A 25,382-nucleotide genomic window follows, 5' to 3' on the forward strand; every position below is an offset into this window, starting at 1 on the left:
ATTCAAGCAGAAGTGCTATATTGAGGGAACATACTCCATTTATCCTAATAGGTCTCTGAAAATGGTCACTTGGAAGACTTGCCCCAAGAGAGGCAGGGCAGGTTCAGGGCCTCGTGAAGGGTACCATCTTCCCTCTTTGTTCCAGTTATAAATATATATAAAGTTCGGAGCGTAAATGCACAGCCAAGGCAGATGCTATTATGAATGCATAAAAGCGAGGAAATTCCAAGTTATGAATCCCATTGCCACAGTAACTCACACACATCATGCAATCTGTTTGTAACGTGCACTACCGAATGTCGTGTTAACTTTTACGGTGTCTATTACATATGTGTGATGTGAAAAGGTTATAGTGGGAGAGGGAGTCATAAATCTGAATTTTCTGATAGTTATGACTTTCAAGTGAGTGTAAAATGGCTACTCTTTTTCCCTTGGTTTTTCTTGCTTTCTGGCTGAGCCTACTTTTCATTGTATCTTGGTTTCTCAGAACTTTTCTGGCAGATTCTTTATTTCATCACAGAGATTGATTATTTACTTCTGTCTGAAAAATATTTATTAAGTGCCTGTTATGGGAAGAGGAGCTGCAGGACATACAGAAGTAGCTAAAATAGCTTTTGTGTCCTCGATTTTCATGACAGTACACAGCAGGGCTGGGACAACGCACAAAGGGTAGGAAGAGAGTATTTCTCCCATGTTAACGATGTACGTACCGAGGCTCACACAGCTAATACTAGCCACTGAGTAGTGGAAGCTGGGTCTGAACTGCAGTTTGAATAACCAAAAGCTCACTCTCTTTTCTATCATCTGAAGAAGAATCGTCTGCCATCCCAAGCTAGGTCTCAAAGAATATGTAGGTTTTATTTTTGAAATTCTTTTTTGTTTTTTCTTCCTTTCTTAGAGCAAAATATATTTAATATTAAAAATTCAGGAAACACCTGGGGCACCTGGATGTGGCGCAGCCGGTTAAGAGTCTGACTCTTGGTTTCAGCTCAGGTCATGATCTCAGGGTCGTGGGATCGAGCCCCATGTTGGGCTCCCTGTTCAGCGCAGAGTCTGCTTGAGACTCTCTCTCTCTCTCCCTTGCCCTCTGCCCCTTGTGCTTGTGCTCTCTCTGTCTCTCTAAAATAAATAAAGAAATCTTAAAAAAAAAAAAATTCAGGAAACGCAAAGTACGAATAGAAAAAAATGCATGCATGACTCCAGTACCCAGAAACTACCACTCTGAATGTTTTTGTGTCTTTTCCTCAAAAGTTTATATATTTTTTCTGAATGGGAGCTTTTGTTTATTGTTTATTATACAAGTGTTGTTCTTTTACATAAATGTGTTCATGACTTTTTTTGAGAGAGAGAGAGCGTGTGTGAGCAGGCGTGGGAGGGGCAGATGGAGAGGGAGAGAGAATCTTAGGCAGGCTCCACACCTGGTGTGGAGCCTGAGAAGGGGCTCCATCTCAGGACCCTAAAATTGTGACCTGAGCCCAAATCAAGAGTCGGATGCTTGAACTGACTGAGCCACCCAGTTGCCCTTTCGTGATTTTCTTTTTTAATTTGTCATAAACTATTCCAGGTGGAGAGAGTGCAACAGGTGAGTGGGAGGTGAGTGGAAAGGTGTGTGGGGTGGTGGACACAGTGGAGACAGGACATGGGGCATCCAGCATGCCACAGAGCTTGGCGGAAGCTTCTGAGAGCCAGGTGGGCTCCAACCAGGGGCTCCCCAATGCTTGGTTTCAGGGTTGGACTCTGTTCCATAAGACACATACATGCACACTCTTTAGCATATGGATGGCAGCTAAGAAAGGTTAAATACACTTGGATGGGGAGATGCTGAGGGGGATACAATTGCAACTGTGCCCTAGGTCTGTTATTCAGGCAGCAGCATGAGGTGGGGTGACAGAGGAAGGCACGTAGGGGTCTTCTTACCACATACACCAGGGGAGGGAAGGGCGATCTGAAGGAAGGCAGATGCAGAATATGAAGAAGGGAGAATATGGATGAGTGAAACATGGATGTTCTCCATGGAGCTGTGCAAATATTGTGATCCCAAACTCCAAAACAGGAGATGAGCGAAAGCTTCAGGTTGTAAGGGCTGAAAATAAAACTGAGCTGTTTCCTGTTTGGTCTGTAGATTTTCCTTGGAGACACAATTTCAGGTAAGAAAAAAACCCTCCATTACCATCCTAAGACAAATTTGCATTATATTTCATTAATTTTGCACATTTTTGTCACTTCTATTGCATGGGGGGGAAGTATCTACATGACCTCATCCTGGCACAGAATTCTCTGCTTTCTCCCAAAAGCCAGGCAGGTGATCCTGCCACACGGAGGCTGGACTTCACAAGCGGTGGGTGTGAAAGCAGGCAGGACTGTGCACCTGGGAAGAAGTGGCTGTGAACATCCCCATGTGGTTCGTGTCACCAGTGTCATAATTCTTTGTTTCCATGTCTCACTCCTCTAGTTGTGAATTTCTCGGCCACAAACTGTTTATCGTCTGTATTCTAAGCTGCTGACACCATAGCAAACAGAGCGAGCACCTGATAAATGGTCCTTGAATGAAGCCATCAGCTGCAAGAAATCGTGTGTGTGTGATCACGGGTACGTGTATATGTGTGTATCTATATATGGTTGTCTATGGATATATGTACACGTGTATAGATATTCCTGTGTGTGTATATTCATCTACTAAGTTGTACCTGCCCCTAGTCTGGCTGCACTAGCCCCTTCCTGACCTAAGCAGCTTTAGAAAGAGATCTTGCTTATTCATCAGTGCTCTATTCTACTACACAGGAAGGCCTTGCTTTGTGCAAGTGTTCTGCAAGAAATTCCCTGCAAATCAGAATTTTCTACACTGAATCCCATTCTAAATGTACCGAAGGAGTCTATTATTTAATGTATCCCTCACATCTCGTTTTGCAAAGTGCACTTTATAGAAATGCACATCAGCAATCTTAAATTTGTCTGTTTTCAAATCCAAGTTTGATACACCAGGTCTGCTTAAAATTGGGGCATGCCTACCCCCTTCCATTTCACACTTGGCTCATCTCCCAGGGCAGTTGGAACAGGGACTTCCCTTGCTCGCTTGGGCAGGGCAGGACTGGCTCAGTGGAACATAGCAAAGGATCTGTGTGGTGATGTCTTGGACCTTCAAACACTGGGGTTCCTAGGAGGCATAATAAGAATGGGGGTATCATCCTGATCATGGTTAGCACAGAAGTTTTACAAAATAATGTAATAGTTCAACTTCTGCTCCATTAAACATGCCAATAACGCATAACATTGAAGCCAGATATGAGTACGAAAGAAAAAGGTGGGCCCTTGGAAGGGACTGACAACGGTGTGAACTAAACTTGCTTTAAGGGCAGGGTCTCTGGTTTAGGAACGGGACGTGTGTTTTTCTCCAGAGAGAGAGGAAAAGGGAGAGAGTTTGGCTGTGACCTCGACTGTCCTCACAGGGCTTTCACACCTGCTTCTCCTGTCCCGTGTCACCCACATGTCCGGCGGAGTTGGAAAATTGTTTGGGGGGTGTATTTGTTTGCCAGGGCTCTCCTAACAAAATGCCACAAACTGTGTGGTCCAAACAATAGCAATTTATTTTCTCACAGCTTCAGAGGTTGGAGGTCCAACATCAATGTGCTGATTGGTTTGGTTTCTTCCGAGGCTTCTCTCCTTGGCTTGGTGATGGCCACTTTCTTGCTGAGTCTTCACATGGTCTTTTTCCTGTGCCCACATACTTCTGGTGTCTCTTTGCGGTCCATCCTCTTCTCACAAAGACACTGGTCAGAGTGGACTAGCCTCACCCTCACGGCCTTCTTTTCACTTCCCTCCTCAAAGATCCTATCTCCAAATGCAGTCACACGCTAAGGGGCTTGGGGTTATAACGTCAACATGTGTGTTCATAGGAGGACACATTTCGGCCCATCACAGGAGGGCACTCCTCACGGCCACAGTGATCACCGCATCCTGTCCAACTTCCAGAGTGTGTGAGGACCAGGAGACAGAAACCCCCGCCTGCCAGTTCCTTCTTCCCCCAGCACAACAAACTGGTCAAAGAAGAAGACCTGCTCTTTGCAAAGACCTCACCCCGGGAGCAGCGCTGGGAGCCCAAAACCTGTCTCTAAGATACGGAGTGTCCACCCAGGGGGAAATGCGGCTCCCCTCACCCATGTAATTAATTCTCCATGCTGAAGCTACTCCCTGGTGTAGATCCCCACTGCCTTCTCCCCCCGCCACCTCCCCCCATCTCTGGCACGGTCAAAAGCAGGTTGACGCTGACAGGCGATTATGCAGACCCATGAATTCATAATTCAAAATAAACCCATCAAAACATTTGCTCTTACTTTTAACCCCATTGTACCCCGAATGGAAACGTTAACACACAACAGCAGAAGAGATAAATATGGCAGACAAAAGTTTTCCCACAGCCTTTAGCCCCTTAAACATTCTAATCCCATTGAAGATATTTATGCCTGGCCAAACATTGCCACTGGGGGCTGGGCTCCTGCCGGTGGCCCCCTCGCAGCGCCCGCCGCCTTTGTAGAGACCAGCTGCCCGTTGCTATGGCGATCTGGTTACGGAAGGGCAACGCAGGGCACCTCACCCAAGCGCTTTTTTAACCAAACCACATGCTTATTAAAAGAAAGGAGAAAGTTTCCATTAAAATATCTGGGCTGATTACATTTGGAAACTTAATAACATGAGTTGACTCAAATAACTCCCATTGAACTGAACCCCAGCAGGACTTAAGAGTTCACCGGGGGGAACAAACATCTCTGATGAAACTTGGCATCTTAACCCTGTTTAACATTTTAATTAAGAAGGGAAAATTCGGTGTCATTTGCTTTTCTGCGGTCTCCAGGAGCGGCAGGGGACATGCTTGAGAATTCCTCCAAGAGGGCAGGCGGAAAGAAATACATTAGCTAATTAGGGATGATGCAAACATCTATATCCAAGACATATATACCACCCCTTGCTTGCCTGCCCACATTTTCTGCTGCCCTTCTCCTACTGGACAGATTTCTTAGAAGAGGGTGCAGGAGTATAGCTTCTACATCTTTTTAATACTGCTAATTGGAAATGAAATTACTGCTGGAGTCTTGTGCTCTAAGCGGCTAGAGAAAAGCCTAGGACAGGGGCACACATCTACAGCCCCGCTCATGGGAAATGCCCAGAATTTGGTAACTTCAGAAAACTCTCTCCAAGCCCTCATTTCATAAACATCAAAACTCATCTTTTTTTTTTTTTTTTTTAATGAGCATTTCCTTTTTCTGGCCAGGCAGGCACCCTGGGGAAAGCTTCTTCTTAGGATGGCCCAGTTAAATAGAAAATATTATCTTCTCTGTTTTGCAAATGAGCTTGTGAAAGGGAGTTTAAAATAGCAGCCAGGGAAAAAGCTGCAGCCGGCTGTGGGGACACAGTGGTCGCCTCTGCGCCCCGGCTACTGGTTCATCCCAGTCCTGGAAAAAAATGCAAATTGAAGCAAGAAATAGTAGGAAAATCCGTTTCATGAGAGGGTGTATAGAGATCTTCAGTGTATTTCAACCTCAAAGAGGAGCCAGAGACTTTTCCCTGTGTTTTAGTTTGTGTTGCTTTGCTCTGACACACGGAGTCAAACCCGCACCCTGAGTTTTTGTTAGTTTTAAGCTCCTTCCTCCTTTTGACATCCCTTAATATGCAACCTAGTCCTGTACGGCTGAGAGTTTCCTTCCTGGGAACCTTCCTTGCCCTGCTTGGCCTGCTGTCTCCCGAGGGCCCCAGGGAAAGCAATACCCCCCAGCCCCCTCCATCTTGGGGCCCCAAAGGGATGGGGAGCAACTGAACTATGTGTTAATTGTGTTAAGGCGCTTTCTCTAATGAAATAGTGGCTTTCTCCATAGCAACGGTGATTAAAAGATGCAGAATGGCGGGTCCTCCAGGGCCCGTCTGTCTGGGAAATGATTGCTACTTTACAGAACAATTCAGTCCAGATAGAAGTTTATTGTGTACATTTCGCCTAAGCTGACTGCTCAGGTCACACTTCCTAAAGCTGCTTTCTCTCCCTCTGAGCGCTATTTTCAGGCTGACTTGGGGGAGGGAGCCACGGGATATTTGCCGCCTGCCTGGGGGTGGGGGGGCGGTGGTAGATGGGGGCTGTTTGGAGCTGGGGGTGGGGGAGAGAGAGATGAGACCTGCTCTCACTCGCGATCAGAGGATGGAGGAGAAAAAACCCAAAGCTTGCAGCTTGAATGTAAGCCCGCTCTAAAGAAGCCCCATGCTTCATTAAGCATCTTTCAAAATGCTCACTGAGGTGCCTGGAGCGGGTAAGGTAAATTCCCTTTCCATTTTGTGCACCTTTCCAAAGCACAGGGCATTCCTACTTTATATACACTGTAGGGTAAGTGATTTTCCAAGTTGGATGGGCGGGGGTAATCAACATTATCTGGACCAAAACACGCAGAACAGGGTAAGATAATGGTCCTAACAGATTGGAGGATCCCAAATGGGCAGGAGGGAGGCATCCTTCCCGCGCTGCACAATCCTGTTTCTTTCACGTCCAGGTTCCGGGTCTCCTCTAGTAGATAAACCAGAAATACTACAGGGGGGTGCTAGGACCCAGCGCACACATAGACCACGCCTCTGATGCACACAGAAGGAGGGACGGTAGAGGCCACCTTCGGAGACGATGAACTAAAACTTGCCGGGAGGCGCTCCCAGTAGGTAAAGCCCAGTTTGGAATAGGAAAAGAAACTAAACATAATCATGATTTAAAAATCCAGACTCAAGCCTGAACATATCCCAGAGTATGTTCATGGGATCAGATTTAAATGTATCCAATTTAAGAGCAAAGGCTCTGGAGTCCCAGGCCTGGGGGAGATTCCTGGCTCTGCCCGCTCTCTGCTGCCTGAGCTTGGCTAAATTCCTGAATCCTCAGGTTTCTCCGTTTGAGAAATAGAGATGAGAATTAAAGGAGAGAATTTTGTAGAACATTGACTTCCTGGCATGCAGCAACAGCTCAAAAATTATAATAAAAATAGTAATTTTTATTATGCAGAATAATGCTCTATTACGTTTCTATAGCACTCTATGACTCACAAAGTGCTTCTACTTATCTTCCCTCTTATAATCTTCCTAACGACCCTGGGCTGTTCCGATAAGCCCTGGTTGTGCCTCGCTGGAGTGAGATCAAAGCCCTGTACCAGGCATTGCCAGGTCAAGCAGAAAAGGCCAGTTGCTGGGGACAAAACAAACCCAGAAATCCAAACTTCAGAATCTAGCCCTGGGAACTGGAAATGTTCTAGGCTGTGGGATCCAGGGGTGAACAAGGGCAGGACAGTCCTGCCAACCTGGGGCAGACAGTTCTGGAGGGCCACACGGGAGAGGTGGAGGGTGCAGTGGGAGGCAGGGCCCAGGCAGTGGACCCAGGCCCAGGGAAGCAAGGAAGCCTTCGCAACTCTATTTTTATTAACAAAATTTTGAAGATAACATACTTAAAGGGCCTTTAAGTGTTTAGATTTCTCTAGGAAATAAAAATGCTATTTATACTGGCATAAAGTATAATTATTCACACTTTCAAAAGTGTTTGAAGAAAACTGGAGGAAGGCCACAAATCTAAATATTTAGAATGCCAAGAAATCTGTGTGCTACTGTGATTTCTTTTCTACTTAGAAAATAACTCATTTTAAAAATTATTATGACCCCAACTTTCCAATCCTAAGGGAAAACTTCAAATTCTAAACAAAAGCTAATATACAATTTAGCCTGAGCAAAGAGCCCTCTAATTACACTTTGTACATGGCCCATTAACTGGGTACTTAATACGAATACTCCACATTCCCCAAAGGAGCATCCATTACCACACAGTGGTCTCTAAGACTGAGAGGACCCTGAGAGCCTCCCCAATAGCAGACAGTCCTGCCTATGCGTTCACCTGCACCCTTGAAGTGTGGCGCCTAGGATGTGGTCCAAGAACCACATCTGGGGGAGATTTTGGAAATGCAAAACTCCAACATCCCAACCCCCTACCCCTGCCTACTGACTCAGGATCTCCATTTTAACAAGATCCCCAGGTGATTCATATGCATATTAAATTTGGGGAGTGGAAGGTCTACCTACCCAGGGTTTGCACATAGCAGAGAGAAAAGGCACACGGGTTGACTGGAGACTACATATCCCAGCCTCCCTTGCAGTGAGGCGTGGCCATGTGACTAAGTCCTGGCCATTGGTAGATGAGCGGAAGTGATATGTACAACTTCCAGGTGCGGACCTTAAAAGGTAGGAGTCTGCCTTTCCCTTCCTCTCCACTTTTCTTGCTGGCTGGATTTGAGCCTTGTGGCTGAGGATGGAGCAGCCATCTTAGATCACAAAAGGGAGATAGATAGATAGATAGATAGATAGATAGATAGGTAGATAGATAGATAGATAGATAGATAGATAGATAGATAGATAATCACTGAGACATAAAGGAAGGGCTTCTAGGATACTGGTAAATTTCCATTTCATGACCTGCATGCGATTTATAGAGGTGTTTGCTTTATTATAGTTCATTAAGCAATTTTTTAAAGATGCACTTGTGAGTGACTTCCCATACGTGGGGATCACACTGAGATGCCGTGATTGTCACTCTGTGGCTGTGCTACCTATGGAAGGGACATCAAATTGACCACATCCCCTTAACCAGTCTCAGCCCAGAATCAAGAAGAAAGCTGAGGACCTGGTTAGATCTAGTCCACTTCCATCATTTTACAGACAGGAACACTCCATTCCAAAAGGTGAGCTACTAAATCACACTATATCCATATCTGGTCTTTCCTATCCCACTCATTCTCTCTTCTCTTTGTTGCCTGTCATGCATGGACATACTGACTATCATACCATGAGGGTTAAAATCTTAAAATCAGAGTGATTTTCCTGCTTCCTTCTTAACTTAGTTCCAAAGTCTGGACGATTCTACCAGAACGCTTTTCATGATTAAATAATCGCATTAAATTTTTTTTTAAACCTACCAACTCTGTTTAAATCCATGAGTTCATATGATATTTTAAAACAAACTTATTGGTTACCTTTGGAATATGCTAGGAAACCAACTCCTTATTTCAAAAGTTGCTAAATAACAAGAATGAAACACTTAGACTAGCTTTTCTACATGAACTGTGCTTTGGGGTCAAAGAGTTGATGAGGTAAGTTATCTTTATAGATAACAAATGAAGATGAAATGATAAAATTAGACTATCACCATTTTCAACCCTTAACTAAATAACTAATCTAGGCAATAATCACTAATGGCTGCTAATATCAAAAAAGAGAAACAACCAGGAATTTTCTTTTCATTCTTATTTGGAGAACACACCATTACCTGTGAGTCTTATTAAAAAACTCGTACCTGGATTTCATTAAGCCTTGAGATGAAATCAGCAATTGACAAAAAGTACAGGGGAAAGGGGAACATGTTCAGTGACACCATGGGGACATAACCAACAAAATCTGGACCATGAGAAACTCTGCAGGACAAATGACCAGATTTCTTCAACTAGTAACTTCCAAGAGGGGAGAAATGTGCAGACCGGACTTACAGATGAAAATAAACTTTAGAGACATGTTAAATGATTGCAACAAGTGGACCTAATTTGGATCCTAATTTGAACAATTAGTAAAACAATGTATAAGATAATTGAGGAAATGCTACCACTGAACAAATAGTGATATGGAGGAATTGTTGATGATTGCAAAAATGGAGCTGTGACAAGGAATGCTAGTGGTTTATGCTTATTTTAAGAACATATATCTTTTAAAGATACATGCTGCAATATTTATTGATGGAATGATATGACATCAGGGTTTTAGTCAAAATAATTCAGGATAGGGGAGGGGAGTCAAGGTAAGGGGGAGTAGATAAAATACATGAAATGATTGTTGTTGAGGCTGTGTGATAGGTATAAGGGGGCTCATTATATTACTCTAATTTGTATGTTTGAAATCTTCCATAAAGAAAAATTTCTCAGGGTGCCTGGGTGGCTCAGTCATTAAGCATCTGCTTTCGGCTCAGGTCATGATCCCAGGGTCCTGGGATCGAGCCCCACATCCGGTTCCCTGCTCAGCAGGAAACCTGCTTCCCCTTGCTTGTGTTCCCTATCTTGCTGTCTCTGTCAAATAAGTAAATAAAATCTTAAAAAAAAAAAAAGAAAAATTTCTCTTTTTTAGTGAAATTACCTGCAATCCCAAGGATGCTAGTCTCTGCTTCCTGATCTGACATTGAGCACCCTGAATGAGCCCATTGGCTCCTTTCTATAATCCCAGTAAATGAATAACATCTGAAACTTTTGGTCACAACTCTCGTGAGGTCAACATTGCTCATGAGGTCCCTGTGATGGACTATTGCCATTCTCTCTTATACAATAGCCTCTTTGACCTAAAGAAATACACCCTGGGGCACCTGGGTAGCTCAGTCAGTGAAGCATCTGACTTTTGGCTTCAGCTGAGATCATGATCTCAGGGTCCTGGGATCGAGCCCTACATCAGGCTCCACACTCAGTGGGGAGTCCACTTGTCTCCCTCTCTCTCTGCCCTTCCCTCTACTCATGCACGCGCTCTCTAAAATAAATAAATCTTAAAAAAAAAAAAAAAGAAATGCACCATGACCAAAGATACCCTGGGAAGGACCTCCCTACACACACACACACACACACACACACACACACACACACACCCCTAAGACGGGGGTGGGGAAGAAGGCACTGTAATGACAATTCTGGAAGTCCAGCTCCCTCCTTTCCATCATCAACCTCTGAAAGCTCAACCTTTCCTCCTTTGGGAGTCTTCATTCCTGGAGAAAGGAGTGTATGTTTCATAGAATCATAGCACGGACAATATTTTCAAGAGGTTCAATCCAACTTGTAACTGGGATATGTGGATAAGGAGGTAGCGGGGGCGGGGTGTGCAGCCAGCATAAGAGAGCTTCCCCCCTCAGCCTGGGGACTTTTCCTCTGACCATTTCTCTATTCTCTACTACTGTTGGGTTACTTGTGAATTGTTTGGTTACCGCTGTGGCGAGAGATGGTGCAACAGTGACTTCAGTCCACAAACAAGACAAGGCCCCATTGCAATGGTGTTTGCATCATCACCGTCCCATTCTACAGAGGGACACCTTCTTGATGGCTGTAGCCTGGGAAGCATTCAAATAATTTGCACCGTAGAGTCAAAAGAACATTCTGTTTCATTGTAGGTTCTTTTCAGTTATTGTAGGGTAATATATCAATAATATAAAGCCATATACATTCATCTTATTTTTTAAAGGGTAAATTACAATTAACTCATATAGGCTGGAAACAAGTTAACTGTTCCCCAATTCCTCATAATCACCAACTTCTTTTTCTACTGGGAAGTGGGAAAGAGGGGGGAAGGCTGACCTGCCTAATTGGTGGTCAAAAGTGAATGAGATCCAGAATGCCTGGGTGGCTCAGTTGGTTAAGTGTCTGCCTTCAGTTCAAGTCATGATCCCAGGACTGAGTCCCACATCAGGCTCTTTGCTCAGCTCGGAGCCTGTTTCTCCCTCTGCCTCTCCCCACGCTCATGTTCTCTCTGACAGATAAAATCTTAAAAAAAAAAAAAAAAAAGTGAATGAGTCCCTACTGCCTAAACGCATTCAATGAGCAATCCTAGACTGGAAAACAAAACAAAACAAAAACACTATAAAAGACATTATTGGGAAAATTGACCCCATTAGATATACTGTAGATAACTATTGTGCTAATGTTTCATTTCCTGATTCTGGTCGTTGTACTGTGACTATATGAAACAGAGAGAGAGAGACAGAAAGAGAAAGGCAAAGTATTAACAATTGATGAAACTAGGTAAAAGATTTGCAGTGGTTCTTTGTACTATTCTTGCAAATTTTCCACAAGTTTGAAATTATTTAAAAATACAAAATTTTAAGACGTGATGAGGAATCTGAGACCCAGGCCCACCGACACTAGAACCCAGCCCTTGTCCAGGGCAGCCCAGCGCTGTCCCACTCCCTATGAGCAAGGCGGTGTGTGATTCCAGGAGGAGAGGGTATCAGGCAGCCAAGGAAGAAGGGATTCCTTCTCAAGGGTAGGAGATGAGCCGAATCAAAAGCTAGAGCCCTCAGCACTCTCTTAGGCCAGAAGCCTGGAGACCTTTATTACCAAAACAAAATAACGGTAATCAGAACAAAACAAATATTCCATATAGTTTAATCTTTACTTTTGCAGGATTTGGCAGGAGCCGTAAGGTCTGGAATGGTGGGTCTTTTGGGGAACTCTGTATTTATTAAAATGGTCTGGACACTGGTTCATATTATTCTTTTTCTTCCTTTGAAGCGGGAATGGAAAGTCTCCTGATAAATGGGCAGTGCGTGGCCCAGTTTAGGTAACTAACTAGTCTCATATCCTTTTATGCTCCAGTACCAAAATGTACTCCTGCAATTTACCTTCTTGAGATTCTAAGTTCTCAGCTACCTAAACTTGCTAAAAATCCTGTGCCAAGTAGAGCACATGGACCCTTGGTCATGTCAACAACAGGACAAAGTTTCACCTGGAAAGTTTCATCTAAAAGAATCTTATAAATATTATAAATTTACTACAGGGGATCTGATTCATCCTTCTTAGAAGAGAGATGGAGTTTATATTTTGTTATTCTACAAGTTCCACATAGTTTACAAAGTTAACTTCTTCTGCCAAATACTGAAATTCATCTTCATGAAACAGGGCAACAGACACCCAGGTTGCTATATCATAATGTAAGCTTAATTTAAAAATTATTTTAAAAACTGTTAAAATACACATAACAAAACCTACCATCTTAACCATTGAAAATGCACAGTGCAGGGCGCCTGGGTGGCTCAGTTGGTTGAGCAACTGCCTTCGGCTCAGGTCATGATCCTGGAGTCCCTGGATCGAGTCCCGCATCGGGCTCCCTGCTCGGCAGGGAGTCTGCTTCTCCCTCTGACCCTCCTCCCTCTCATGCTCTCTGTCTCTCATTCTGTCTCAAATAAATAAAATCTTTAAAAAAAGAAAATGCACAGTGCAGTAGTGTTACATATATTCACACTGTTGTGCAACCAAATACCCAGGACTTTTTCATCTTGCAAAACTGAAACTCGGTACCCACAAAATAACAACTCCCCAGTGGCCTTGCCCAGCCCCTGGCAACCACCATTCTGCTCCCTGTCTCCATGAATTTAAAATTTAACTCTTCTAGATATATCTGTGGAATCACACAGTATTTGGCTTTTTGCGACTGGCTTGTTCCACTTAGCATAATGCCCTTAAGTTCCATCTATGTTGTAGTGTGTGTCAGAACATACTTCCTTTTTAAGGCTGGCTAGTGTCCCATTATATGCATTCACATTTTGTTCATCCATTCATCCGTGGGCGGACGCCTGAGCTGCCCTCGCCCTCTGGTAATTGTGATTCATGGCTGAGCTGACACGAACTAGGTATACAAATATCTCTCTGAGATCCTGCTTTCAATTCTTTTGTATATATACCCACAAGGGGAATTGCTGGATTATATGGTAATCCTATTTTTACTTTTTTGAGGCACCTTGTTTTCACAGAAGCTGTATCATTTTTCATTGTCACCAACAGTGCACAGGGGTTCCAGTTTCTCCACGTGCTCACCAACACTTGTTCTGTTCTGATTTTTTTTATAGTAGCCATCCTCATGAGTAGGAGGTTAAACTTTTCACGTTTAGCGTTTCGTTGTACAATAAAAGGCTGGCTCAAAGAAATATTAGGAACCAGCGGTGCCTGGGTGGCTCAGTCGGTTAAGCGTCTACCTTTGGCTCAGGTCATGATCCCGGGGTCCTGGGATTGAGTCCTGTGTCAGGCTTCCTGCTCAGTGAGGAGCCCACTCTCCCTCTCCCTCTCTGCTACTCCCCCTGCTTGTGCTCTCTTGCTCTCTCAAATAAATAAACAAAAATCTTAAAAAAAAAAAACCCACACAAACACACAAAACAAAGAAATATCAGGAATCAGTGAAAAGGCATGGAAGGCATGAATCTTATCTTTTTTTAAGAGTTTATTTTAAGTAACCTCTATACCCACTGTGGGGTTCAAACTTACAACCCTGAGATCAGGTGTCGCACACTCCACCGAATAAGCCAGCCCGGGCACCTCTATCTTCTCTTATTTTAGGAAGGAATATCCTTTGCCAGTTATTTAGCAAGACGGCGCTGCACTGGAGAGAAGACTGAAGCTAGCAAGCCCGTGAGGAGCCTATTGCACTAGCTGAGCTGAGAGCAAAGGGGTGTGCAAACTTTATCAGGGTCAGGGGAACGAAAGGACCGAGATGCTAGAGCTACACTGCGGATGAAATGGATAGGGCTTTTTAAGTGACTCCATGACGGACACGAGAGATTGGAGTCAATGATCCCACTGCACCAGGTCGCAGCAGGTAGAAGTGGGAGCAGAGAGAAGGTGACAGGCGACCCCCTGATGACACCACCGAAGGAGGTAAAAAGAAAGCAGGGGACTTGGCTAGAATAAAGGAATTTTGATTCATCTGTCCCACGTAGGCTTGTCCTGCCAACTATTTCTCCCCGAGCAGAGCCAGAAACCCTCCCCAGCTTTGGCCCAAGTGTTCCAGCAAAGGCATGGCAAGGGCAGGCTGAGTGCTGGGCCGGCTGAGGAACAGCTCTCAGCCCCCTGGCTGCAGCCTGCTTGGGGACCCTCAGCTCTTCCTTTTGCAAAATGAAATCCACTGGGTGTGGGTGTGGGGGCACCAAGCCCTTCTTAAGAAAGCCAAGCCAGGCCCTGGCTACTGCTCCAGCAGGTGGGTGGTCCCTCCTTATGGGGGTGCGGGGTGGGCCCCGTGCTTTCTCCAGCAGCAGGGCAGTGAGGACAGGTCGTGGAGACTTGAGGCACCTTCTCCAAGTTGGAAGGGCATGCTACCTTAGACACAAACGACACGTTGTCAACAGAATATGGAACCAGCCATCCTCCCACAGATTAGAATTTGGTGATAAAGTCAGTGTTTCTCAGTCATAACAGCGAGGAGAGAACATGGTGTGTGGAAATTATTCGAGTCCTAGCATTCTGCTTTCTATAGAACCAGCAAGGAGCTTACATTTCAACAACAGTAACTACCCTTAACCTGTCGCACATACCGAATATTTGCACCGTGTGTGTGTCTACGTGGGCTTGCATGCCACGGCACATACATTTGGTTTTCATTGTCCTGGACTGACTGGAGGAGTAAAAGCTCTCTCCTCTCTGGAGAGAGTGGGGGTCAGCCCATACATTTTCCAAGTCCAGCATGTGGTTTCCGTCACATGTCCCTTATTAAAGTCCGTGGGAGCTGTGTGGTGGTCGGGGAACGCGTGGCCCCCCAACTCCCTGAGGAAAGGGGGGCGCTAGTACCAGAGTTAGGAACCAGAGCAACACGTAACAAGGTGTCTCATTCCAGACTGGGTCGCCATGGTCCTGATGTCAGGGACGGACGAGATCCCCAGCACCCCCGGGGAGCCAGACCATTCCATGGTCACGCCAAAAAGAGGTGGGCTGAGGACTGGGGAGAGCACGTGCATTGGGGCAGACGGGCCCTCCTGGCAGGCAGACAGCAGGGAGAGGCTTGGAACTCCCAACACCAGCCTCATCCACACGGGCTCAGGACAATCAGGGCTCCAGCCGAGACAAAAGTCACCTTACACTTAAGAAAGGCGTAGGTGGGGATTTTCCAGTTTTGTTCTTACAAAAGGGAGGAAAAAACCCAAAGCCACAATTTAAGTAAAATGAATATTTGCTTTTTCTTTATCATTGGAGGCATGTCCCAGTCACCTTATCATGTTTCCATACTTCTAAAGAAAGAAAAAAGGATCTGCAATGGATATCCATATATATTCTCAAACTAAAGCAGGGAGTGACCTTCGCTGAGAACGCCTAGAATAGTAAGGGCAGGCATATGCAGAATTTCACCGGGCGCCTCGCTGGCTACGTTAGTAGAACATGTGACTCTCGATCTCAGAGTCATTGGTTTGAGCCCCACAATGGGTATAGAGATTACTTTGAAAGAGAAAGAAAGAATTTCAAATTCTCCTCGATCCCTTCTCATTTTTATCTTCTTTTTTCCCCTCTGGTAAGTCCTATTCAATCATTCAGAAAGTGTTCACTGAGAGCCCACTAGGGGCTGTTTGGGGTCTGGTGATAGAGCCTCGGACAGGCCAGAGCAGACCTCTGCCCCCAGAGCTACCAGTCCATTGAGGAGACAGACAGACAGACAGTAACACAAACAGGAAACACGGTCTGTAGAGAGCAGGCCTAACACAAGAATGCAACAACATTCTAATTGTCATGTCGAAAGCCAATGGTTGGGTGCTAATTTAAATGGGGGGGGGCGCTGCTAGAGGCCTCCCCAGGGGGAAGCCAGCAGAGCCAGAACAGGGAGAACGGCATTCTGGGGGCGACAGGAGGCTGGGCCCCAGGACGGCGGGCGGGTACCTTGCTCTTCCTCCGGCCAGGTGAGGGTAGGACACCTGTCCAAGTCCCCAGCTCGCTGGTATCAGAGCCAGGGTGAGAACTAGATCCTCCCCTAGTCCCCTGTTGTCCTCATTGGCCCCAGGGGGTTCGCTGCCTTCATCCCTTCCCGTGTGTGTGTGTGTGCGCGCACACGTTTTCTTTTTACTATCAAGTCAGGTTTCTTTGCCTTGCCTCCTCTTACCTCCTGTGATGCCCTCACACCTTCCTTCAAGCCACAATTTCAATCTTTCCAGACCACGCGTCCTGCTTATGTCAACATGTCCTTCTAGGTCCTCACGATCAGCGTGCCTCTCTCTTGTGGACTCTTGCCCCAGGAGCACACCGGTAAGAGCGCAAGGGGCTGACGACAGCAGTCACGGTGGCGGCTCACCCCCGGAGGAGGAGGGCTGCAGGGACCGTGACCCCAGCAGGACGGTGGGAGGAGCTGGTGCGGGACCGGCAGCTGCTACTGGGTTTTCTGCCTCTCCGGCCCTTCTCTTGTTCCCCGCGCCGGCACGAGTTTCTCCGTGGGCCCAGAGCTCTCTGTTCACACGCCCCAGCAGCAAGGGTCTCTGAGCCTTGTAGTGGACGTGGCCGTGTGTGCGTGTTGGTCCTCAGCAGCTCCCCCTACCCCATTGCAGGGGCGCGGCCCTGGGCCAGGTGGAAACCATCCCACCTGCAAGGTCATTGTCCTCACCTGGCTGGGCCCAGGTCAGCTGAGGCCAGCGCTGCTCAGCCCCTGGCCTTGTGCCTTCTGCTTCCTCCTTCCCCTTTCCCCAGATCGCTCCCTCGCTACACCCCCCTGCCCAAGGAGCCCTGTACGGCTCTGTGTCTGGGAAATCTGACCCAAGACCAACCTGTTCCTCTCCCATAGCCTAGTTACTTATATACTCCGTGCACCTGCTACTCCCAATCAGCCTCTCCTCGTCTAGGGACGGCCCTCTTCTGCTTTCCTTCGATTCTAGCGCCCTCCTTCTGAGGATCCGTTAGAAGGCCATTTCTTTCCCGCGCTGGCAGCACATGAATTTTCGTTTTTACACTTAACAATCCAGGGAGTGGCATTCCAGAAAGGAAATGGCAGCTTGCAGAGAACCAAGCCGCACCCCCCCCCCCCCCCCCCGCCAACCTCACAGAGCGGCAGCTGGTTCAGGGGCAGGGAGGGCGGGCTCGGGAAGCCCACGCTCTTATCCAGGTGACGGGCTGCAGGTGCTCTAGGAAAACTGGAGAAGCACCGACCTCAAGGACTTTTCAATGCTTTTCTCACGGATTTTTTTGGAACCGGAATTTCTTAGTTCACCAGCCACGTTGGCCACGCTCTCTGTTGCATCCTTCTGAGGCTTTTCTCGTGGGGGCCCTCTGCCTTTCCGTGCGGACCCCCCCTCCGGGGGCTCCCTTTGGGAGAGGCTTAGATGCTTGCACATTCCACCCTAGGTCTCCTGGTGAAAACAACAAACCAGTTTAGCTGATGCTAAGAAATCATCTGGCTTGTCCATTGAGTTTAGCTGATGCTAAGAAATCATCTGGCTTGTCCATTTTGTGGTGGGTATGCTCGGTTTCTCTCCTGGGAGATGAGGATGCGGCTTCTCCTCGCCGGCTGGGACATGGCCCCTTCCAGCCATGGCTGCCCCCCACTGCCATCCAAGGTGGCTCCGGGTGGCTGCCAGGGAGGACGCTGTTTGCACACAATGGCACGCCAGCGTAGGAGCCCACCCCTCCTGAGGGGCTTCACTCGGCCTTCCACTCTAGCGCTCAGGGCTTTCTTTCAAATTCTTTGTATTTCAGCCAAATGAAATGGCACACTGGTCCCCAAGCATGCCCTGTATTTCTGCCTGCACACGGGGTCTTATTCCATCCCTTCTGCCAGGAATGCCCTGACCCTCCTTTCTCAAAACTGACTGTTGGTCAAAGATCAACTCCCTCAAGAAACGGCTCTGATCGCCTCCATTAGATGCAAGCTTTTCTTCCTAAGAGCGTCCATTGGATTTTGCAGAGAGCTTTCCAAGAGCGGGCACGGGGAGAGGCCCGGCCTCTAGGGATGTGGGGCCACAGCCCCGTGATGTGCGGGGTCAGTATGAGGGCTGTTCGCCCCCGGACCACCCCTGCCCACCGACCAGCCGTGACGACATGTTCTCATGGGCCAGGCGGCTCTTCTCTCCAAATGCCACTGCGGCCTCACGTCTCTAAGCGGGTCACAACTCACATGAGCCGAGCAACCGTGTCACCTATTCATACTGGTGCTTTTTTTTTTTTTTTTTTTTTTTGGTGGGAGAGCACTAAACCAAAACAGGCCTGCCCTCAAGTACTGGGATCCACAGACCCATTAAGCCAGGAATTCCTTATGCAAAACAGCCAAATGTCCCCCGACAGCTCCTCCCCGTAAGTGCCGGTGGATGTCAAGACCTGTCAGCCCCCCGGTGCTCCTGGGGTCCTTTATTCCTCTCTCTCACTGTTCATTGGGCAGCAGGTGACCATGAAGGTAGCTGTCGAGGCACAAATAGCCCCACAAGCATAATCTTCTCCTCTGATGAGCTAAGAAGCTGTTCAGCACGTACCTATTCACCCTGCCCCCTGCCCCCATGTGTGAACACGCCGTCAGGCAGAACCACGGATGCATCTCTTAGCATCCTTAGTCACTGCCCATTAAAAGGCAAACAGACTGGTGCTTCTCCAAGGTTATAAAGAGAAACTCCTCATTTATGTACATCAAATTTACAACTCTTCTTTATGGGCATTTCTGTTGTTCTTAATGTGTTAAGAGCCTGCCACATCCAATCGATCCCACTATGGACTCACTGCTCAGGAATGCTTTCTAAACATTTCCACCCAGTGCTGTGAAGCTGAGTCCAAGGAGCAGACCCATCCTGAGGGCCTGGGAGCCCGGTCTCAGCACCCACCTGACCCAGACACACTTTCTCGAGGGAAGTTTCTCCGATGAATCCAGTCTCTGGCTGGCTTTCTCAGAGCAACGTGCATCATTCCTATGGTCCAACTTGTGTTGCTTGTCTCAAGCCTTTAGAAAGAATTGAGACATGAAGAAGGACTTCAGACATGGTGGACCAGGCACTCATGGGGAGGTGGCACCTGGTATGGACCTTGCAGATTTGAGTGTCTGCAGCTGGAAGAGGTTGGGCAAGACAGGTGAAGGGACAGACTCAGGGGAGGTCAAGAAATGGCTGAGAGGGTTTATGGAAGGGAGATGTAGCAAAAGTGGACAAAGGAGTTGGGCATGCCAGTGGGGCAGTTGAGGTTTCATGCAGTAGGTAATGCAGCGCTGTCTGATGTGAGACCAGGAGAGACAGATCAGAGTCAGATGTGTGTCAGGCATGTGAACTGGCTGGGAAGGTTGGCAGGCTATTGCAATGATCCTGGTAAAAGGGACTGGGGGCCTGCACTGGCCCGGGGGAGAGACTGGGCTGCTATATCAGGCCTGGAGATCTCAGAGCTAAGTCATCCATCAATATAAAATGTCTCAAATGTGCAGATTTCTCCTTCATGGCTTTCCTTGCAGAAAGATGACTTAATTCAAAGACAACCCAAATCTGAAAAAAATCAAGGAAGTGGCAAATAAGAAATACAATTTATATCAAGAACACTGGCCCAGATGGACCAAAGGAAAGGTTTACCTTCCCATGCATAGTTTAATCAGGGGGGGAACGAAAGGCAAGAAAGTTTCTTTCTGCCCCCTGGTGGCTTCTGGGAGAATTGAACTGGAAGGGCAGAACGAAGAAAGGGGACCAGTTTCTCCACCTTGAGCCCAATGTCACAGAGCAAACACCACTCCAACCACAACGAAGACGTTTCAGACGTCCTGACATCTCAGATCTTCTGCCTGAGGTCGGCGAGCGGAGGTCGGGCCCCCGCCAGTGTGGTCTGCTGAGTGTGAGCAGGTGGTTCTGCCCACTGCCCAGCTGGACAGCGGAGTCGGCCGCAGAGATTCTAACTCCGCTTCCACTGAGCAGTTGCTAGAACGTGACCTGGGAGCAGAGCATCTGACAATGCTCAGGAAACAGCTCCACTGGGCCCCGTGTCGAATCCACCGGCTCAGGTGCTGGGCACACAGATCTGCACACAACAGAATGCACTCTTAATTAAGTTGGGGTTTTCTGGTTTGGGGGGGGTGTATTGGGGGGGGTGGTAAAAGCGACCAATCTATTCGCAACTTTCATCTTCCAGCTCACCTCTTGTTCCCCACCAGGGCGGCATCCTGCAGCCCTGTATAACATCACTTCTTTTCCACTCAAAAATGTGCTTTTGATTTCCCTTTTGATAATGCTCTTCAGCTAACATGTGGCCCTGTGAAAAGCCAAAATTAGGAGGTAATGCCTCTTCCGGAATTTGCCTTCATGCAGAAGAATAATGCAGAAGGACGAAGAAAAGCAGGAGCAGTTGGGGGCTGGCTGAAAACAGTCCAGTCATTATCAGTTAAACTGTGACTGGATACGGCAGGCCCACTGTGCAGAGCATTCGGCGTGGCCTACAAAATGCTGCTGGTTTTCCAGATACCCTGTTATTTAGTTTTGTCTCAAACAAAACAAACAAAAATGCGCATAATTGTACTGGGCCTCAAAACCCATTTTAATCTCCCAGTATACCAAGGAAATCCTGAATAGTGGTGCCACTGGAGAGTGAGGCCCTCCGTGGGCTCCTATGAAGAATTGTTTATCCACATTCTATTAGAGAAAGGCCAGCCAATAGAAAGTTCGTACCCTTCTAACATTACAGCGTCCTTTGTAAACGGGCATCTCAAATGGATTCTAATTCCTTAGTCTCGAAGACCTGTTTCAGTATGGTGAATTTTGTGGATAACTGTAACTTATCCAGTTAATAGAATCTTTTTGTGACTTTAACAATTTCAAATAGAAGTATTTGAATGCATTCTATCCTTTTTCCTGGATTGGAGTATACCGAATGTACTTTAACTGTTTCCTTGACAATTCAGCATTGTCATTACCAATGTCAACTCTGACCTGACGATGTTGTGTGCTCAGGGGTTGATGTTTGGGGTTCTATGCCTTGGACTAGTAGGGTCTGCTCTTCCTTTTTTCTTTACTATTTTGCTAATACTTCCTTACCTTTCTTTTTGTCGACATCTGCTTTGGGCAAGGTGTAATGGGCTGCAGAGCAGGGGCTAGGCAAGGCCACTTCTCAAGGCAACTGTCCTCGCCTCCTACCCGCTGGCCCCCCACCTGCCCAGTTCGCCTCTCCTGATGAGGAAGCTGAGGTTTGCTTGCCTTCTGGTCCTGGCCTAAGGTCCCACAATTAGTTAGGTGATCCGGGGACTTGAACCTGGTCCAGCTTACCACTAGAATCCAGGTTCCCTCCATGTTTTGTTTTGTTAACTTACTAAGGTTAATAAAAGGACCTGGTTGCTAGTGGAACGTGGTCAGAAAGTCGCTCTAGGTCTGCTGTTGGCCCTCCCCACCTTACAGTCCATCTTCCCTTCTCCAGAGCAGGCTCCCAGCACTGCCGCCCAAGGGGGCAGTGTTGAATGTCAGTGGGCATACCGCAAGAGTTGGCCAGGAGGTGATGTACACCCTCCCAGTTCACTTTATCCTTTTCCTTTGGCACCAAAAATTTCTTCTCCTTATGCCTCATGGCCCAGTGGCTTTCCCTTGAGTAAGGCATGAGCTCTAGAGCCCGGATTCAAGCCCAATTTAGCTTCTAAGAGCCAAGTTGGTTTGTTTGTTTGTTTTCTTTTTAACCTTACTTTTGGATACTCCGTTATGTTCCAGATGGTGAAGAGCCCTGGATAAGCAACCTGCAGATAAGCAAGGCCTGAGATTCATCATCACTCGCTGGTAATGCTGACATAGGACAGTTTCCATATCTTAACAAAGGCAATAAAGGAGTAATAGAAATGAACAATGCGCTCATTATCGTAAGCTGAAAGTGGTCTCCAGACCCTCTCCTCCCAACTTGGATCCTTTATTTCCAAACCCTCTTGACAGCATCTTTGGTGACATTATCAGAAATATTAATTACTGCAAGCATGAACCACCAGCGGCTGTAGATGCAGACTTCATAATTACACGCAGTTGGCCACACGTGGATGTTTCTCTGGCCGTCTTATAAAAAGCAGATGGAACAGAATTAAGTAAATCACAGTTGGCTCTCAAGAATAGGCAGATGACCAGGGAGACCAGAGACAGTGATCCTTAATTCCTGTAGGCATTGCCCTCACACTGTGCAGAGCCCCCTGGAGGCCGCTGACCAACCTCAGGGGCTCCCGCGGACCACCCCCTCCCCCGCCCCGCGCCCCGGCCCGCCAGCTCTGTTCTTGGGTGGCCGCAGACAGTCTGGTGAAGTGAATCCAAACGAATGTCTCCGAACCTACATCATGCGCCTCTAGTGAAATTCCATGAAGATCTCCACGTTGAGGACATTGATAGGCAGTTTGGGTCAGAAGTAGGCTGTACTGGGGAAAAAAACAACAGTAATCAAAATCACCCTTAAAAATACAATAGTAAAGGCATAAAAAAATCTCTAAGGCAGACCTGTAAATCAATCTATTCTGTCTTCTGGACTTATTCCTGTGAGGTAACCACCAGCTGTGTATTCAACGGTACAGAGAGATGTGTAATGAAGATTTATTTTTCCCATTTTCTTCTGCACACAGTTCACTGCATATTTTTGGGAGAGATGCATATAAATCCTTTTATTGGTATAGATTCAAAGATTTTTATTGATAAATCTATAAAAATTTTTTTTTCTACTTGATCAAAATAAACATGTAACTAGAACTAGAAACCTGAAAGAAAATCTGAGATGCAATATAAAAATGGAAATAATAGAAACACCTGGGTGGCTCAGTTGTTTAAGTGTCTGCCTTCAGTTCAGGTCATGATCTCAGGGTCCTGGGACTGAGCCCCATGTCGGGCTCCCTGTTCAGCGAGGACTTTGCTTCTCCCTCTCACTCTGCTCCTCCCCCTGCTTGTACTCTCTCTCTCAAGTAAATAAAATCTTAAAAAAGAAAAAAGGAAATAAGAGAAGAGCATAAATACTTTAGAAATATTTCTGGATTAATCTCTAGTCATTCAAATTGTTCATTAAACATTATCTCTGCACATATTTTAACTTTAAAGATTTTATTTATTTGAGGGGAGGGGCAGAGGGAGAGAGAATCTGACTCGCTCAGTGAGGAGTCTGACATGGGGCTCGATCTCACAACCCTGAGATCATGACCTGAGCTTACCCAACTGAGCCACCCAGGCGCCCCCATGCGTTTAACTTTAAATCACAGCGACGTGGCAGTTATATCGGGAAACTGAGGCAGCCTTGTGGTAATGAGATACAGCAAATTCATACGTATGGGCAGCTACACTTTAATCAAAGATGGGCCTAGACTGCTCAATGTAAATTACAATGAGAAACCAGAAAACATCAAAGTAAGTTGCCCTGAATGTTTTGCTGCATTAGCTCCATGGTGTTTTGCCGTGTAGAAATGTATAAAATATATCAAACCATGACATTTTCATTTCGAAAGATGGCCTTTCTGCAGCACCGTCCACTAGAACTTGCGACAGCAGAATCGTTCTGTATCTGCACCTTCCCATATGGCCGCTCTCGTGGGTTCAATTGTGTCCCCCACAGGGGTGCCTGGCGGCTCAGTGGGTAGAGCATGTGACTCTTGATCTCGGGGTCATGAGTTCAAGTCCCCTGTTGGGCATGGAGCCTACTGAAGAAAAAGGAATTGTGTCCTTCCCTGCCCCTAGCCCCCTGACAAAAAGACATGTTGAAGTCCTAGCCCTCAGTGCCTTGCCGGTGTATTAAGATAAGGTCATAACTAGATTAGGGTGAGCCCTAAATCCAGTATGACTGGTATCCTTATGAGGAGCTGACATAGAGAAACACACAGAAGATGGCCTTGGGAAGAGGGAGGCAAAACTGGAAATGAGGCAGCTGCCAGCCAAGGAACACCGAGCACTGCTGGTGATCTGCAGCGGCTGAAAGGCGCAAAGAAAGACTCTCCCTGGATCGATCGGAGTGAGCAGGCCCCGTCGATACCTTGATTTTGGACTTCCAGCCTTCAGAACTGTGAGAATCAATACATGCTGTTTTCAGCCATGCAGGTTACAGCGTGGTAACCTGTTACAGCAACCCAGGGGCCCCACATGGCTAGCTATGAGCCCCTGACATGTAGCTAGTGAGGCTGAGAACTAAATTTTAATTGTAATTAAATGAAATAGACACATGTGGCTACTGTGGACAGGGCAGCCTGATCAGTTTGTAGGACTTCTACAATAGTCCTATACATCGAAGCCTGTTTAGTTGACCGTTGAACAACACGGGACATCGACCCCCTGCGTAGTCAAAAATCTGCAGATAACTTTCGACTCCCAAAAACTTAACTCCTAATAGCCTCCTGTTGACCAGAAGCCTTACCAACATAAACAGTCGATTAACACATATTTCCTATGTCATATGTGTCATATACTGTATTCCTACAATAAAGTAAGCTCTCGTAGAGAAAACACAATGTTATTAAGAAAATCAAGGAAAATACACTGACAGCACAGTACTGTATTTATTGCAAAAAATCTGCGTAGAAGTGGACCCATGAAAGCCCGTGTTGTTCAAGAGGCAACTATATTGAGCTGATTGTTTGAATTAAAATTGAGAATAATCATACTCTTACTAGTGAGCTTTCATTAAGCACACACTCTCTTTCACTGTATATGTATGTACATATAATCTTTGCTCTAATGGTCAATAAAGCATCAGCAATAGTTAGCTTCCAAATTCCAATCTGGTCATCTCTGAACATTTTCAAATATGCTGAAAGTATATAGAAGTGTCCACATACAACTGAGCTAAGATCCTTAAGCTCTGAATTCACAAACTTAAAATGCTATTTTTCTTATTTCATGATCAAAAAGCTCCATTAGTTGAGAGATGCTATTCAGACTCACTGAATACTGAATTAACAAAGTGTGATGAATG

At 46.4% G+C, this 25,382-nt stretch overlaps 1 protein-coding gene across 11 annotated transcripts in view; it reads right to left on the reverse strand.

Moving 5' to 3' along the window:
- Positions 1-22,315: 22,315 nt before the first annotated feature.
- The window catches only part of ATE1 (arginyltransferase 1), a 175,134-nt gene continuing 172,067 nt past the window's right edge, over positions 22,316-25,382 (reverse strand). For 6 of the 11 annotated variants that reach the window (XM_064595355.1, XM_064595351.1, XM_064595354.1 and 3 more), the window contains one exon: positions 22,316-22,857. In XM_064595355.1, coding sequence (XP_064451425.1) covers positions 22,555-22,857 — 303 coding nt within the window. In that variant the 3' untranslated portion in view covers positions 22,316-22,554. The remainder of the gene's footprint in view (positions 22,858-25,382) is intronic. The other 5 variants (XM_064595364.1, XM_064595358.1, XM_064595363.1 and 2 more) reach the window with 5 other exon arrangements.

Source organism: Mirounga angustirostris, unplaced genomic scaffold (assembly GCF_029215605.1).
Source record: "Mirounga angustirostris isolate CCGP_5_RB_7025 unplaced genomic scaffold, mMirAng1.0.hap1 SCAF_6, whole genome shotgun sequence".
NCBI classification, from domain to species: domain Eukaryota; kingdom Metazoa; phylum Chordata; class Mammalia; order Carnivora; family Phocidae; genus Mirounga; species Mirounga angustirostris.